We start from the raw sequence: 15,784 nt of genomic DNA on the forward strand, positions 1-15,784 counted from the left end.
TTGTCTGAGATAATAAAACAGCACCCTGAAGTTTTGTATGAATGTTTGGTGTGTTTCTGATATTGGAACTGATGATTTGCAAGGGAGTACTGGTGAAAACTACATTCCCCAGGATGCAATGTTTCTTAGGGACAGTTTCCAAACAACCTGCGAGACCTACAATACCGCGGCTTCAGAATAAAAGACGATATGAAAGCATTACAGGCTATACAGAAAGAAATGTCGAGGAAACAAGAGCGATTTAATTTAAATGGAACCAAGTGTAACCTTTTCTGTTGTAAAACTGAAAACTAAGGAATTATAAAGAAAGTACTGTAAACCAGGCAGTTCCTTTTAAACAACCTTGTTTTAAGTTAAATCCTCTTTAAGAAAGGCGTATACTCCAAGCCTTCTGCAGTGGTTTGACACGTGATGTGTTACCGTCAATGTGTAGAGCTGCAAATAATCAGTGCCGTCTAATTTTAGAACCCATTGGGGTAAAAATGTGGGCCTTTCATGCTTTTTTGCTTATGCAGGCGTAATCGGTGTAAATTGTTTTATTTTGAAAAGTATTAGAGGAAATTGTGTGGCTATGTAAGCTAACTTGACGGAGGTGATGCTCGCGCTCTTGCAGCTCTGATGGATGCAGAGGGGTAGATGGAGGAGGAGGAGGAGGTGAAAGACTTGAAGGCGGAGAACAGAGAGAACGTGTCGGGCAGGGGGAAGGATGCGGATTATGGCAGCCTGCCGACCGTCCTGCCTGTCAGCGGTGAATGTCGTTTGACACGAAGATGCGCGGACGGAACTACGCAGGCCTGCAGTTTGTTGGCTCACGGAGGCACAGACTGTAATTTACGCGTCGGTGACACCAAGGATTGCCTGGATCAGCTGTGAGGGCGATTTATTATTATTTTTTATTTTATGCTATTTGATTTATTACTCATGCTAGTTGTTGTAGCATGAGTATCCCCCCCTCGACGTGTCATTTAACATGAAGAAAACAGGAGTGAACGCAGAGTGACCTCGTCTCTTCGTGTTTGTGGTTTAACTGCCATCATGCTTTTAGCCGTCATCTTAGCATCCTCACCACCTGAGCTCTCCCCCTGGGTTGCTGCGGACTGGATGTCAAACTGAAGCGAGTGTCGTTAAGTCAGACTTGAACACGACAAAATCAAAACTTTTACCCGGTTTCACCATGGACATGTTACAGCCTCGCTGGTTAACGGGTATATTTATATGGACGACTTTATGTCTGCTCAGCAGCGGTCAAACCGCCCCCAACTCCTCGGGCCTGTCTCTAGCCATCCGCGTGCCACTGCGGCAAGGTGCTCGCGGCGAACAACCACCGCCGCTGCCACCTGCCGCCTCCGCGAGCAGGAGCCCTGCGCGCAGGCGGAGAGGAGCGCCAGCGGGCGGTATCAGCTTCGTGGACATGATTGATAACCTGCGTGGGAAGTCTGGCCAGGGATACTACGTGGAGATGGCCGTGGGTTCTCCTCCGCAAAAGGTAGAGGTTTCATTCACAAAGAGTAATTGATTTGATGTCCCCTGACTCCTCAGTGTGTATCTCATCACCTTTTTAACCAATGAACACACACCCACTGTAAGAAAATCAATGTAATTAACACCAGGCACACCCAAAAAATCAATATCTTATCCTTAAAACATCCTTCTTTAAGAGTACTCAGACCTATCAGGCAAAACCAGCTTGAAATTATCATTGGATCCAGGGTTATCAATTGGCACAAGACATACCCTGTGATGTTATCTGTATTACACAGTCACCTTAGTGTTGCATCAGTGTGTCAGCATATATGCTCATATATATAGTCTTTGTTAGAGTACGTGTGTGAATCCCTGTGAAAGTGTGAGAAAGGACTGAATGATACGGGCAGATAATGGAACCATTAATTCTGCAGAGTGAGGACTGCCAGCTGGGTGCAGCTGCGGTGTACAGGCTGGCACACAAAGGGCGAGCACGGAGGGAGAGATGGAATGAGAGGATCTGCCAAAAGAGAAGGAGGAAAAAGGAAAAGATGGAGTGGGGTGACAGGGACAGAAGAACATAAACAGAGGGACAAGGGTCAAAGAGAAGAAAGTGGGAGTTTGAGAGTGGAAGAAGAGGAAGGAGAAACAAGTGTGTGTGTGTTACAGAGGGAGGACGTGGAAGTCAGACAGGCAGCTTTCAGGAAACAAAAGCAATGAGATGGTGTGGGAGATGGAAGGCCGAAGGTGCTAAGCGGAGGTGTCACTTTGCCACTGATTCTTCCTGTGTCAGTGAGAGAGACAGAGGGTGAGAAGGAGATCTGTCTGCTGCAGATCAGTCCCCGGCAGCAGAGGCCAGTCAGCACTGACAGGCAACACTGTGTGTTGGTGGCTGGAGTGATTGTTATTTATTCATTATTCTAATCTTTCAGCGCAGGAAGCCAAAGTCTGACGTTAAGTGAAATATAGGAAGCCGTGCAGGAAATCTGTCTTCAAAAAAATATATTGATTGTAATTTGAGGAATGCGTCAGAGACTGTTTGTTGGCATTTTCTGAATCTTTGTGTTGCAGACATAACCTTCTAAAAAATAGAAAGAAAACAAAAACAGTGACCTTTGATATGTAGCCGTGGAAGTAAGAAAGAGCATCCAAAATTTAGAGGTGTTAGAAGCTCAGTGAGGTAACCACCCACAGAACACTTTTATTTACTTTCATTTCTGTAATATAAATAACTTTAACTAAAAAGCCAGTCTTCTAGTTTGTTATCTATCATAAATTCTTTATGAGTCAAAAGGGTGTCTTTTTACTTTTGAGCCTGATCATGCCAAAAAAAAATCACTGTCACCCTGGTAACTACCAGCTCGATGGCCCCTGACCTGAGGATAATCAATATGAATTCACTTAAGGGCAAAATCCAATTTTGTTGAAAGCTCGTCAAAACTGTAGCCACCATTTTTCTTTCTCCTGCCTTTATTTCTCTGTGGTATGAAATAAAAATGTGTTTTAACTAACTTTAGGAATTTTTAAGATAGATAAAGGTTCTAATTCTCAAAGATTTTTTCATCTGTGTGGTGTGGACGTAGCTCTGAGTCTGAAAAGTGAACCCAGGGAAGGCTTACTTTAAATCTGCAATGTTTTTAGAGGTCACCAGGGGGCGACTCCTCTGGTTGCAAACTTGGCATCCAGCTGTGTAGTCTGTGGGGATCCTTGTCTCTCTTGCTCTGCAACATCAGAAAACACTGATGAGTTTATCGGCTCAGTCACTAGTGTAATGTCTTAATGAGTAAAATATTAAGTTAATTCTGTAAAATTATTGTCATTGTCACAGTCACCCTAACCCTAACCCCCAAAATTATCAAGGTATGTCAGGGATGTGTGGTGTCTTCAGCTTCACAATCATTTTCGCCACTTTCTCTTCCCTTCTGGTTTAAAAACACTGGGATGGAAAAACACACGGAAAAGTCTTGCTATGAAGCCTCAGTGGGTGACTTCATAGTAGCTGCTTTAATCTTTTATATACAGGTCTGGGAACATTTGGAAAGAACCTAAACACTGTCATCACACTTTGATTAAAATGTGGGAAAATCCTTGTTGATACTTGGAATATTGAGACATCACTCACAAGAGATATGTTTGACATATGTTTAACAGATTACAAGCCAATAAGTCATCTATTAACGGTTAAATACCGACAGTTGTTTTTTGGCAAATACAGTTAATCACTCTCTGGCAGACGATCATGGCGGAGTCTGCAGCTTGGATATAAACATTATTTTTATTGCACAAATGGATGAGTCCGATGGGAAAGTACAAACTACATCCAGAACAGAATGAACTTTGTTAAGCTCAAACTAGAGCTGGGCGATAGAACGATAACGATATGTATCGCGATATAACTTTTACTCGATAGAGAAATTAAGCTATCGCAATAGACCTCGCCGCTCTTGTCCTCTTAAAAAAAAAAAAAAAAAAAAAGGTCAGCCAATCCAAATCAAGTAGCGCAGAGCCGAACCAATCACAGCCGCAGCGTCACGTCGCGTGACTTGTTACGTACAGCACAAGTGCCAAGCCGCACGTGTGTTTGTTTGGGAAGCAGCCAGCGGGTAATGGAGGAAATGAGTGTGCCGACTAGAAAAATCAACCGAGCGTGACCGAAGAGAAAACAGATGATGGTTCCAACGCCGGAGAGATTGTCGAACGGAAGAGCCAAAGAAGTTCCGTAGTGTGAAGGTATTTCGGCTATTTCAAGTCTGACAAAAAACAGAGTAGCGTGCACTGTAAATTGTGCCGAAAGCAAGTCTGGAAATACATGCGTCACACTGGTTTCGGTGAAATGAATTTCTACAATACTGTTACTGTTAATTCTACTCGCTGCAGTGTTTAAATGCTTACATATACACACAGTTACTGTCCCTCCACACATACGACTCGGTTCTGCTTCTATGCCCCAGCTTTGTTTACTTTTTCCCACCGAGGCTTCTAGACTTCTGATTGGCCAACATTTCTGCATGGTTAGGAATCTAACTCCACCTGCTGCTTTGGCATGTTCATAGCAGCGTTTTCCTTCATTTCTGCCTTTATGTGTGGACGGGATTATTTTTTAAAACGAAAACGGAAAATCTCCGTTTTCAAAAATACCCGTGTACGTGTGGACGTAGCCTCAGTCTCTGACTGGAAGCGCTAATTCGTCATTCGGCTTTTGTCAGACTAAAGTAACTGTTAAAACTGTTTGAAAAGCTAAGCTATACTACAAGGAGAGATTGAGAATTTCCTTTTAGTTCTCAGTTTATTTGATATTGACAAAAGTTAGTCAGTTTTGTCTGTTCTTCTGTAAAACAAACCAAGATTTATTTTTAGAATTAATATTTTGTTTCTAAGTGGAATTGACAAATTAGTCTGTTTCGTTTGTTCTATTTTGAAACTTAAACGCTTTAGCGGCTGCCTTTTGTGTAGTTTGCAATATTTGCCTTTATTTATCTGAAAAAGTCTCATGTTCCTTAAGTACATCTACCCTGTTGAACTTATTATGGGAAATAAATATTTAAATCAAAACAAGCTGCTGATTATTTCACATTTTACTTGTGAGCAACGGCACATTTAAATCTTACAAATATAGTTATTTGGCTTATATCGTGATAGATATCGTTATCGCCTGAAATGAAAAAAAAACATATCGTGATATGTAAAAATCTCATATCGCCCAGCTCTAGCTCAAACACAACTTCAGCTCTTTGGAAACATCTGCACAGATCATGTTTAGGTACATTAGTAACATATCATTAATGCTGCAATCCCGAACAGGTTGGAATTCAGAGATTTTGCGTTCCTAGTTGTAAATGTTTTGTGGAACGTCCCCAACAATCCAAGATGGTTGCACTAAATGTAAACAGTGCTAAAACTTTAAACTTTTAATCTGTACAGCCTAGAGCAGGGCGATATGGCCAAAAATATTTATCACGATATATATTTGAAAATTTGCGATAACGATATAACCGACGATATAATTGATGCGAGACAAAATACAACTCCACAACATTACTAGCACAAAAAGACAACCTTCCATTTATTTTCACTTAAACAAGAAGCTGGTTTTTATGTACATTAAAGCTTTATAAAAATGTAACAGTGCAAATGCAAATTCCTTGCTGAAAGTTTAACCAAAAGGCATTTCCAGTAGAAATGGGCTGACATATCCTGAGCATAACCATGTATAATATCCACTGAAGTTAAAAAGAGGTGCTTTGCAGTCTGAGGTACACCTGTGCACTACTCATGATGTCAGATCAACATCCTGATGTGGCACACCTGTGAGGTGGGATGGATTATCTCAATATAGCAGATGTGCCCACTACCACACATTTGGACTGATTTGTGACCACTGTTTGGGAGGGATGGTTATATTGTGTATCTGGAATGAATTTTAGGTCTCTACGTCCATCCCATGGGGAATGGGAGCAGTAACAAAGGTGTTGCGTTTATATTTTTGTTGAGTGTATATGTGTGTTATCATTTTGGATGCCACAAAGGGAAAAATTCCCTGTTAATTTCCTTCTGGTGACTTGGTACCATATTTTCATTGCTGATATTTGTGGCAGCTAGTGGACTTGTCTCAACTTAAGTCAGGGACTTGAACCATAAGACTTTCAAACACAAATAGCTGTTATCCTGTAATCTTAACACCGTCTATTAACAGTATTACAGATGGGGAAAACATTTGCTGCCTACCTTCAGGGCTGAGTTTTATCGTTATAATTTTTTATTTAGTAATTAGATTTTTTTTTTTTCATTTTTACTCATTTTTAAAAAAATTCTGTTTACTTTCAGTCAGTTTTCAAAGAGGTTTGTCTTATTTCAGTTTTTATTGTTTGAAAATGTTTAATCTAGTTTAATTAGTTTTACTCTTTTAAAATGATTAAAATGTGGAGGGCATATGGCAGATGCAAGATTTAGGAAAATCAGTGTAGGTCTTATAATATAGTATATACAGTATACAATAGAAATGCAAAACCTTTTGAAGGCAGTTGTTTCTCAGTCTTTTAGACATCCAGAGTCTCATCCATCAATGACTGATCAGGCAAGTTGTAAGAACATTTTTACTAACAAATACAAAAACTTAAGATACTGCCTCTATATTTTTTATTCTTTATTTTTATTAATTTTACAAGTTCACAAAATTGTTTCAGTTAAATTACTTTTTGCTTTTTATTTTTATTTTAGTTGACTGAAATGTGTTTTAAGATCTACTTTTAACTAGTTTAGTTTTAGTTCACTATAATAACCTTGTTATTGGACAACTAATGTGGGTTATGTGGCTAATGGCTAACGTGCACCAGTCAGGTTAACATTTATGGTAATTGTTCAGTACTTTAGTATTAAAGAAACATATGCTTTACTGATCTCTTGAAATTCTTCATTAAAAAAAACAGGTGATAATCTTTAAGATGCTTCATCAAAGTTTGTTGTGCTGCTGTTCACACGTTCAGCTGCTAGTGAGGGGAGGGGCATTGTGCTGGTCTGCAGAGCTGCAGTTGTTTCTCAGCTAGAGGAGAGGAAGATGCTACTGTTGCAAATGAGTATCTAATCTGATTGTAGTATTTAGTATCAATTATCCAAGTAGCAAAACTTTTTCTCCTATTCATTACAAATGCTGGCTACGGTACCTGTGGTACTGAAAAAAGTTCTCAGAATTTTGGTATGGAAAGGTACCACAGGTATGTGTTCTGGTGACATCCCTGGTGACAGTCATGTCAGAATTGCTACCGGGCCAATAATAATGTGTATGTGAATAATGCTTACAAAATGCATTTTTAATTGCATTTTGGTAGTTATTAAAACAAAAATTATTCATAACAAGTTTATTTGTTTTGTTTTGACTGTCCGTCACACACCCCTGGAGATCCTCAGAGCCAACTTCAAGAAGTAAACTATAGAGTATACAAACCTTTGGATGTAGATATGTATGTGTTAGAGATTAAGAGTGGCACTATAACTCAGAGCACTAGATGAATCATTTGGTCAGCGTTGGCCAAATGGTCTTGAATTTTAATGAGCACATACAGAGACACGAAGGAGACACTTTACATTTATTTATTAGAAGTAATGTTGCGGAAATGACCCTGATCCATTTACAGTAACTTTCAAAAACAGAATGTAGGTTGCATTCTGTTCTCGTAACTGCTAAATGATTTCTCCTCCATAGTGAAGGGGGAAGGGTGTATAATGGATGGAACAGACAGGCACTCTGCCAGAGAGGACAGGAAGACAGATAGAGAGAGTGCAGGGAGAGGCATGAGGTCTCAGTGTGTCAGGATGCAGTGGCTTTCGTCATTTGGGATCCTTGTGTGTGTGGCCCCGCGCACATCTCGGTGACTCAGGATGCGTGTGTGAAAGATTCAGACCTATAAAGTGTAGTCAGCAAATTTCTTTCCAAGAAAGGAGGACAGGGTGCGTACAGAAATATGGCTGACCGTGTTTTTGGGGAAAGTACAGGTGGATGTCAGTGATGTGAACATATGTATGTCTCTGTGTGTGTATGTATGTGTGTGTGTGTTGGTAAGATAGACAGTCAGGATTTATTCTGGGCTTTCAGTGCTGGCCCTTGAGACTCCAGCACTTCTCTGGATATTTAAAGAGCCAATCCATTATTGAACAGCTTGCTGTTGGTTCAGTGTCTGCCTGTGTGTTCATCTGTTTGGGTTTCTCTGTGCCACTCTGTCTCTGCTCTCAGCTGAAGTCTCGGTCTTTCTCTGAATTTCTCATTTATCAATAAAATGCAGTCAGAAATGGTGCTGTGCAACATGGGGTACACAGTCATGCATAGTTGTAAATGATCGTGTAGTATTATACATAATTAACATGAGGCAGACGTGGCTTATTTCTCTTCTCCTCGCTGTCTGCCGCGGTGCTCCATTCATACTTTTACTAACTGTTTTGACCGACTACGCAAAATACGATACTTGCATTAGAGATGCTGACAGAAGAGGAGGAGACGGGGAGTAGAATGGGCAACCTGAGAGGAGGGGAGGGTTGGAGTGGAGACTGAGAGGGGACAGAGAAGGACATTCAGGTCAAAAGGAAGCATCACAGGACACTACAACAATACAGTGATGTGTACAGTAAATTCCTGAGGTGAAAAATGAAAGTCAGTTAGAGATGAGGCTAATTACTTGCCAAAAACAGCCTGTAAGACCTTAAACTATCTATAAAATATTGATGTTTTCGATTGTAGACAGCAAACGTAATATTGTTTTACAAACTTGTGGTATGTGTTTAATAAATCCCTCTCTCTGCTTTCCTGCATTCAGTTGAATATCCTGGTGGATACTGGAAGCAGTAACTTTGCAGTCGGGGCGGCTGCTCATCCTTTCCTGCGCAGATACTACCATCGATCGCTGTGAGTAGAGACTCAGTCAGATATAGAAGTTGTTCGGAAACATTTTATGAAGGCTGGAGGAGAGTAAAACGAATCCTGCCCATTGTTCATTAACAGCTCCACCTCGTACCGCGACCTGGGTAGGAGTGTGTACGTTCCCTACACACAGGGACGCTGGGAAGGAGAGCTGGGCACCGACCTAGTCTCAGTCCCGCATGGACCCAACGCCACGCTGCGCGCCAATATTGCTGCAATCACACAGTCGGATCGCTTCTTTATCAATGGATCTAACTGGGAGGGAATCCTGGGGCTTGCCTATGCTGATATAGCCCGGGTAAGAATCACTCTGTCTTTCCAAAATATGAGAAAAGAAAATCTCAATTCAAACTTTACAAGACACTTACAAATGCCATTACCCAGAGCAGCCTAACATATTAAAGTTAGGGCTAGAAGTTAGATTATGTCTCGACTGCTAATACACTTACTTAAAAGTGACATGTGATGAAATTATAAAGGAGAACAAATGAATGTGAGGACATGCAAAATAGATTTTATTATCACATCATACATCTATATTTAGCTCTTGTGGAAATTAGTGAGAGCATGTGACCAAACTGTCAAGCGGCACAGTATCAGATGTGGGTAAGCGATGCTACTAATCTAGCAAAAGATCAAGAAACTATTGAACTGGTGATGAAAAAAGTTTGGTTCTTTCAATTTAAACCTAAACCTGTGATTCGATTTTGTTACTCAGATGTCAAAGATCAGTGTAGTTTTATTACATACGGCATAAATGCCCACTTTATGATACAATAAAAAGTAAGTAATTTTATTCGCGACAGTAAGGTGTTTGGGGGTTTTGAATATGTAATTATTTGGGGCTGTGACAGTGGTCTGAATTAGGTTCACTTGTTCATATTTTCATGCACAATTTCCACAGAACATGGAAGTGGATTCAAAGTCCAAGGAAAGACCTTGGACTTTGAATCCTGTATCACACTTACACCTATTGGCATAATAACTGCCACACTGACATCTGCAGAAAAGTAATATGTGATTAGACAGCAGAACTGCTGATGTGTCAGGAGGAGGATATTTAAGAAACTGAAAGCAGGTTGGGACGGGACAAAATATTGACCCGGCAATATATTTCATTGCATCCTCCCAAACATTATTTACAGAGAGGTGCCAAATATTAACATTTTTATTGAAACATTTACCTAAAAAATTACAATACTGAACTCTATTAAAATGAGAAAACAGTGAACACACACATTAACACCACAGTGCAGTCAACACATAGTTTTTGCATCTTTCCTTTTTTAGGGTCCGGTTACACAGATGATGTCATGTGTGGTAGATGATTATTCTTTATAATCATTGCTGTATAGATATACCATTTATATCATGATAGTATTGAATCTGTAGCTATGGTCTGATTCCCGGTTCTATTCTGGACTTATTTGTCTGTGTTTCCCTCCAGCCTGATGAGAAATTGGAGCCTTTCTTTGACTCTTTGGTTCGCCAGACTCCTGTCCCCAACCTCTTCTCTCTCCAGCTGTGTGGTGCAGGCTTCACACAAAACTACTCCCTGGGCAGCGCTACAGTTGGCGGAAGCATGGTGAGAAACACTTATAGCTCTTTTCCACTCGTACCTACTCGACTCGACTCGACTCGAGTCTTCTTGGTTTCGGTCATTTTCCATTACAATTGAGCACCACCTAATGCTCATGGGTCGTTATAGCAACACGCCCGAAACTCCTGTGACTTCATTTGTATCTAACACAAACACAAGACAACAGTGGGGGACGCTGAGGCGATGGTATACCTGCTTCTCAGTATATGGCTGTTTGTCAGATTCAGGTACCACGTGGGGTTTTTCATGTAACCATTGCCCTCGTTGCCGGGTTTCAAAAATGGTGGTTTATTTTCATGAAGAAGATGCTCTCATGGTTCATCGAGTGACGCCAATGACTAGCCAATTGGTGACATGCAGTCTGCTGACGTCACATTTTCAGATGGACTCAGATTGGACAGGGCATAAGTGGACAACTCTAAAAACCAAGCAAAGGCAAGCAGGGTTGAGTAGGTACTAGTGCACATGTGTTAGGCCGGATTGGACTCTATTATTCCCCTTGCTTTCAGATCATTGGAGGTGTGGATCCATCACTCTATGTGGGAGAGCTTTGGTACACACCCATCCGCAGGGAGTGGTACTATGAGGTTATCATCGTACGTATTGAGGTAAACGGACAGGACCTGAACATGGACTGTAAAGAGGTGAGGCTCGATAAGTAGATTCCTACGAAAGCTAAAAAAAACACAAACAGACTAATGAAGGATGTGTAAGAAATTTGAAATATGCCTGACTGTGTCACTGTCTTCTACAGTACAACTACGATAAGAGCATTGTGGACAGTGGAACTACCAACCTTCGACTGCCTAGAAAAGTGTTCCAGGCTGCAGTCAAAGCTATTGAAGCTGCCTCCTCAGTCAGTACTACTATAATGTACCATCACGTTTATATCACCGCCCTGGTCGTCTGGTTTGTACTGAGTGGATTATGAGAACCAACTAATGTCCTTCCGACCCTGATTTTTCAGACCGAGCAGTTTCCCTCTGGGTTCTGGCTCGGGGAGCAGCTGGTGTGCTGGCAGGCTGGCACCACGCCCTGGCACATCTTCCCCGTCATCTCCCTCTACCTGATGAGCGAAGTCCGTAACCAGTCCTTCAGAATCTCCATCCTGCCGCAGGTAGTCACAGCAGTCTCGCTCTGGATCTGAGTATAATTTTATAAAGCTGGAGTTTTAGAAGGGTCAGGGACATAAAGCTGTATTGCTCAACCTTGAATTCTCTCCGGGTGATGTGAAATTAAATGTTATTTTGTAAGATCTTTTGATAAGAAGATTACATTTAAAAATGTTATTCATTTCCGTCATTGGTGCAAGAATGTAGTTAGCATGCCGCACACTGTATGAGGTCTCGACACCGTGTATTCATCAGTAAGTGAAAAGTTTTAACTTTCATTTGGACTTTGCACAGTACAAAAACTGTGGTCAGAGCAAACACACCAATATATGCAGTTCCACTCCTCATGGAATGAAAGCACAACTAGAAACCGTGACAAAAGAAAAGAGCACGTTTGAATGTCCTTTGAATATATTTTCTAAAGGTTTTAAAAGTAATTCAACGTCCTTTTTTGTTGTTTTTTTATAAATTGGAAGCCGCTCAGACAGACCTTGATGGTGACGAGATTAATAGAATTTGAGATGTCAAAGAAAAGTTCACTGCAATAAATATCTGAGTGGGTTGTGACCTTGATACTGTCAGAAAAATTAAAAGCTTATTTATTTTACTTTGTGTCCCTCTGTTTGAATGTCTGTAGCAGGTATAATACAGTGAATGACTTTGCTATAACAACTGCATATACAGGAACACTTGAGCTGGAAAAATCTGCCTCTGTAATCTGATTGTTATTTGTTCTGAATAAGATCCTTTAAATATGAAAACATATGATCGCTCTCTAGTGGACAGCTTTGCAATTACATCATTGATTCTAGGTCATAGCTCAGTACTGATCAGCAAACAATATCTGCTACTAGTCCAGTGTGGCGTTATAGCCAGGATGTTCATATTAAACAAGTCCGGTTAGTGAGGTTAGTGTATGTACAGTCAAACTGTATGAGCCAAAAAATCATACGGTCAGCTTTTGTGGGGCAGCCACTGAAAAGGAGGTTGACTTAAATAAAGCTAAAACAGCTTGTTTCAGGCAGCTGAGGGCACTTCAGTAAGGCCCGGTACAAGATAAATAAGGATTATTTCCCACTATGCAAAGCTACTCTAACAGGCTCTAAGAATAAAACTGTGCAATGAGAAATTAGGGTGATACGGGCATTTTAGTGAGCTCTCTAGTCTCTGTATAAAAAAAAGTAACCAAGTTACTCAAAACACAAACCTTGTTGTAAGTAGGGATTTAAACGGTGCTTAAACGGTGCTCGAACCGGTGCTCAAAGAATGGAAAACACAAACTTTGTCCAAAAACCTCTCATGTTTAACTGTTTTCCACTTTTTCTTTGGTCATTTTAGCCTTTTTGGCCAGGGTGAAGGGAGCATCTGCCATCAAACAAGAAGACAGCCGCATGTAACTACGACGGTGTTTGCTAGTTCACCTTACGTGCATTAATGTAATAACATGGTTAGCGTACTCAACGTAAATTACACACGGACAACATTAAGCTACTCACGCAGAGAAGAACGGCTGCTGCTGCATCATCATCCATCATCATTTCTGCTACACTGGCAGGGCTAGGTGCCAGGACTCTCCTCTTCGGGTTCTTGGGGGATGTTGCTCCGTGTCCAATAACAGGCACCACACCCGCAGTAGATGTGCTCGATGTGAGGTCTCGCAGCAAGCTATCAAATACGGTGCATTTCTCGGCTTTAAAAAAAGCTCTATGTGTCAGGTGTTTCATCAGATTTGAGGAGTTACCTCCTTTGCACAGTATCACAGTATCACCTTAAAGCACTTGTTGCAGGCTGCTGAGTTTGTGTCTTTTGCTGTAAAGTACAGCCAGACTTTTGACCGCTTCGCCTTGAGCATTTTTAATCTGTAGCTCTGCTCTAAAAGAACGTACGTACCTGGGCCCGCCTACTATCCTCGGAAAGGTAAAATGATTGGCTAGAATCTGAAGTGTATGACATTTCAGGGAAAAAAAGCACCGAAATAAAGCACTGAAATGTGCGCTGCTTTTCGGTCTGGTTACTACCATCTAGTTGTGAGCAGTTGTGAGCACTTTGGTTTGGGAACTATTTTCTACACGGACATTTCTTTCTGCAGATTGATTTTGTTTATGTCAGGAGAAAAAAAATGCTTTCTACATTTTATACCATTGTCATGATTTCTGGAGACATCGCTGCTATCTCTCGTTCAGCTTCATCTAGCACTCTGACATTGCAATATCTGAGCATGATGCACAAACTCTCTGTCTCTTTGCCTGTGAATTCCTCCTACACATGCAGGAGTTGAGCAACCAGGCTTGACAGGTACATCTTAGGCCCCTGAAGGCTTTTATCTATATCACATACTAAGATGTTTTTTGAATCTGATAACTCAAGAATGTAGTTGGTACCATCAGTGCATCTACTGGGAGGCTGAGGGGTAGCACTGGGTGTTGCCCGTATTTTTAATATTTATGCACCTCTAACATCTTATAAAAGCATAGCATTGTTTTAATTTCATGACAATGACATCTAATTTATATCCAAAAATTTTGAATTATGGATGATGTATTACTTCATCATGTTGCCTAGCGACCACCTAACAATGAGCCAGGTGACCCGCTTTTAGCAATGAAGGCACAATATCGTTTTAATTTCTTTACCGTGTCCTCAAACGCTGTTACAAAATAGCTGAGATGTTTTGTAAAGAGTAAATAACAACAACATGCAGTGATTTGCAAATCTCACATGATGGTGTATTTTAAGAATGAAGTAATGGTGATTACACAAGGGCTGTGCATGCCCGATGCTGGGTGTCTGACTCTACTTTTTTTCTTTTCTTTTGTATGCAGCAATACTTGCGTCCAGTGGAAGACGTGGCCTCTGCTCAGGAGGACTGCTACAAGTTTGCTGTGTCCCAGTCCAGCACCGGCACAGTGATGGGCGCCGTCATCATGGAAGGCTTCTACGTGGTGTTTGACCGCGAGAAGAAACGCATCGGATTTGCTGTTAGCACCTGCCATGGTGAGGAGCAGGGGATGGAGGGATGACAGAGAAAAAATGGGAGAAAAGAGAAGGAGGCAGAAGAAATGTAGGTAGTATTGTTCTGTTTCTTGACTACATACAATCCTGTTTTGTTTTTTTAGTGCACGATGAGTTCCGCACAGCCTCCGTGGAGGGTCCGTTCCACGGGGTCGACCTGGAGGACTGCGGCTACAACATCCCCCAGACGGACGAGTCCACCCTTATGACCATCGCCTACATCATGGCGGGCATCTGCGCTCTCTTCATGCTGCCGCTGTGTCTCATGGTGTGCCAGTGGCGCTTTGCCCGCTGCCTGCACCCACATGGGGACTTCGCTGACGACATATCGCTCCTAAAGTGAAAGGGAAGACGTGGAGGTCATATAAAGACATGTGCTTGAAAGGCAGGATAAACATGGACTGTGGTTAAAAAGTGTTTTAAAATGTCGGTGCTGTTAAAACAGGAGCTTTGAAAAGATTTTTCAGCTAACGTTAACTAAAGAAAATGGTGACAGCCTTGCTGCCCTCAAGTGTTTTGCAAGGATAACTAGAGCCGTTACAAAAAAGCCGTTTTCATCAGCATCAACTTTGCCTGTTTGAGCTACCTATGCAGATCAGCATGGCTATAGAGAGCAGATGCAGGAAAATGTGAAATGAAAGAATAATGATTATAAATAGTATATAAATAAATCACAACAATGGATTTGTTTTGTAATTCGGAAAGGTTTGTCTCTTAACATTTGGAACTTGAGGAAAGAGCATTTAGAAACATTAAAACACTTTTAATGAAGAAAATCACGCCAGATATGAGTACTGGATGGAGATAATGTAAACATATGGACGTATGAACTGGTCACTGTGTGCGTGTGTGTGTGTGTGTGTGTGTGTATAGATGTTCTGTTTGTGGCTTAGAGTGAATGAGACGAGTCTGATACATGTGAGCATGCCTGTAGATGTGCGCAGCTGTACTGTAAGTGAGAAGTGTACTGAGAGGTTTAACAAAAATGGAAACATGATAATAGCGCCAATGAAATGACATATGCCAGCAAATGAATCCTGCAATGCAAAACAAGTATGCATAACGTGGCTAATTTGATTAAATATCAGACGTTATATTTAAAGTATAAAAATCGGTTTTGCTTTGTGTGAAACTGAGACTACTGAACACAGCAGATGTCACTTTTTCTTATTATATTGATGGCTTCAA

The 15,784-nt window shown here is 41.1% G+C and overlaps 1 protein-coding gene across 1 annotated transcript; it reads left to right on the plus strand.

Annotated features, from left to right (window-relative positions):
• Positions 1-219: 219 nt before the first annotated feature.
• bace1 (beta-secretase 1) lies at positions 220-15,084 on the plus strand. The gene is made up of 9 exons (XM_082502910.1): positions 220-1,486; positions 8,769-8,857; positions 8,954-9,170; positions 10,320-10,457; positions 10,982-11,116; positions 11,227-11,328; positions 11,440-11,589; positions 14,407-14,578; positions 14,701-15,084. The coding sequence occupies exons 1-9, from the start codon at positions 1,175-1,177 to the stop codon at positions 14,937-14,939; spliced, it is 1,554 nt and encodes a 517-aa protein (XP_082359036.1). The 5' UTR covers positions 220-1,174; the 3' UTR covers positions 14,940-15,084.
• Positions 15,085-15,784: the final 700 nt, after the last annotated feature.

This window comes from Aulonocara stuartgranti (assembly GCF_965226115.1).
Source record: "Aulonocara stuartgranti genome assembly, chromosome: 14".
NCBI lineage: Eukaryota > Metazoa > Chordata > Actinopteri > Cichliformes > Cichlidae > Aulonocara > Aulonocara stuartgranti.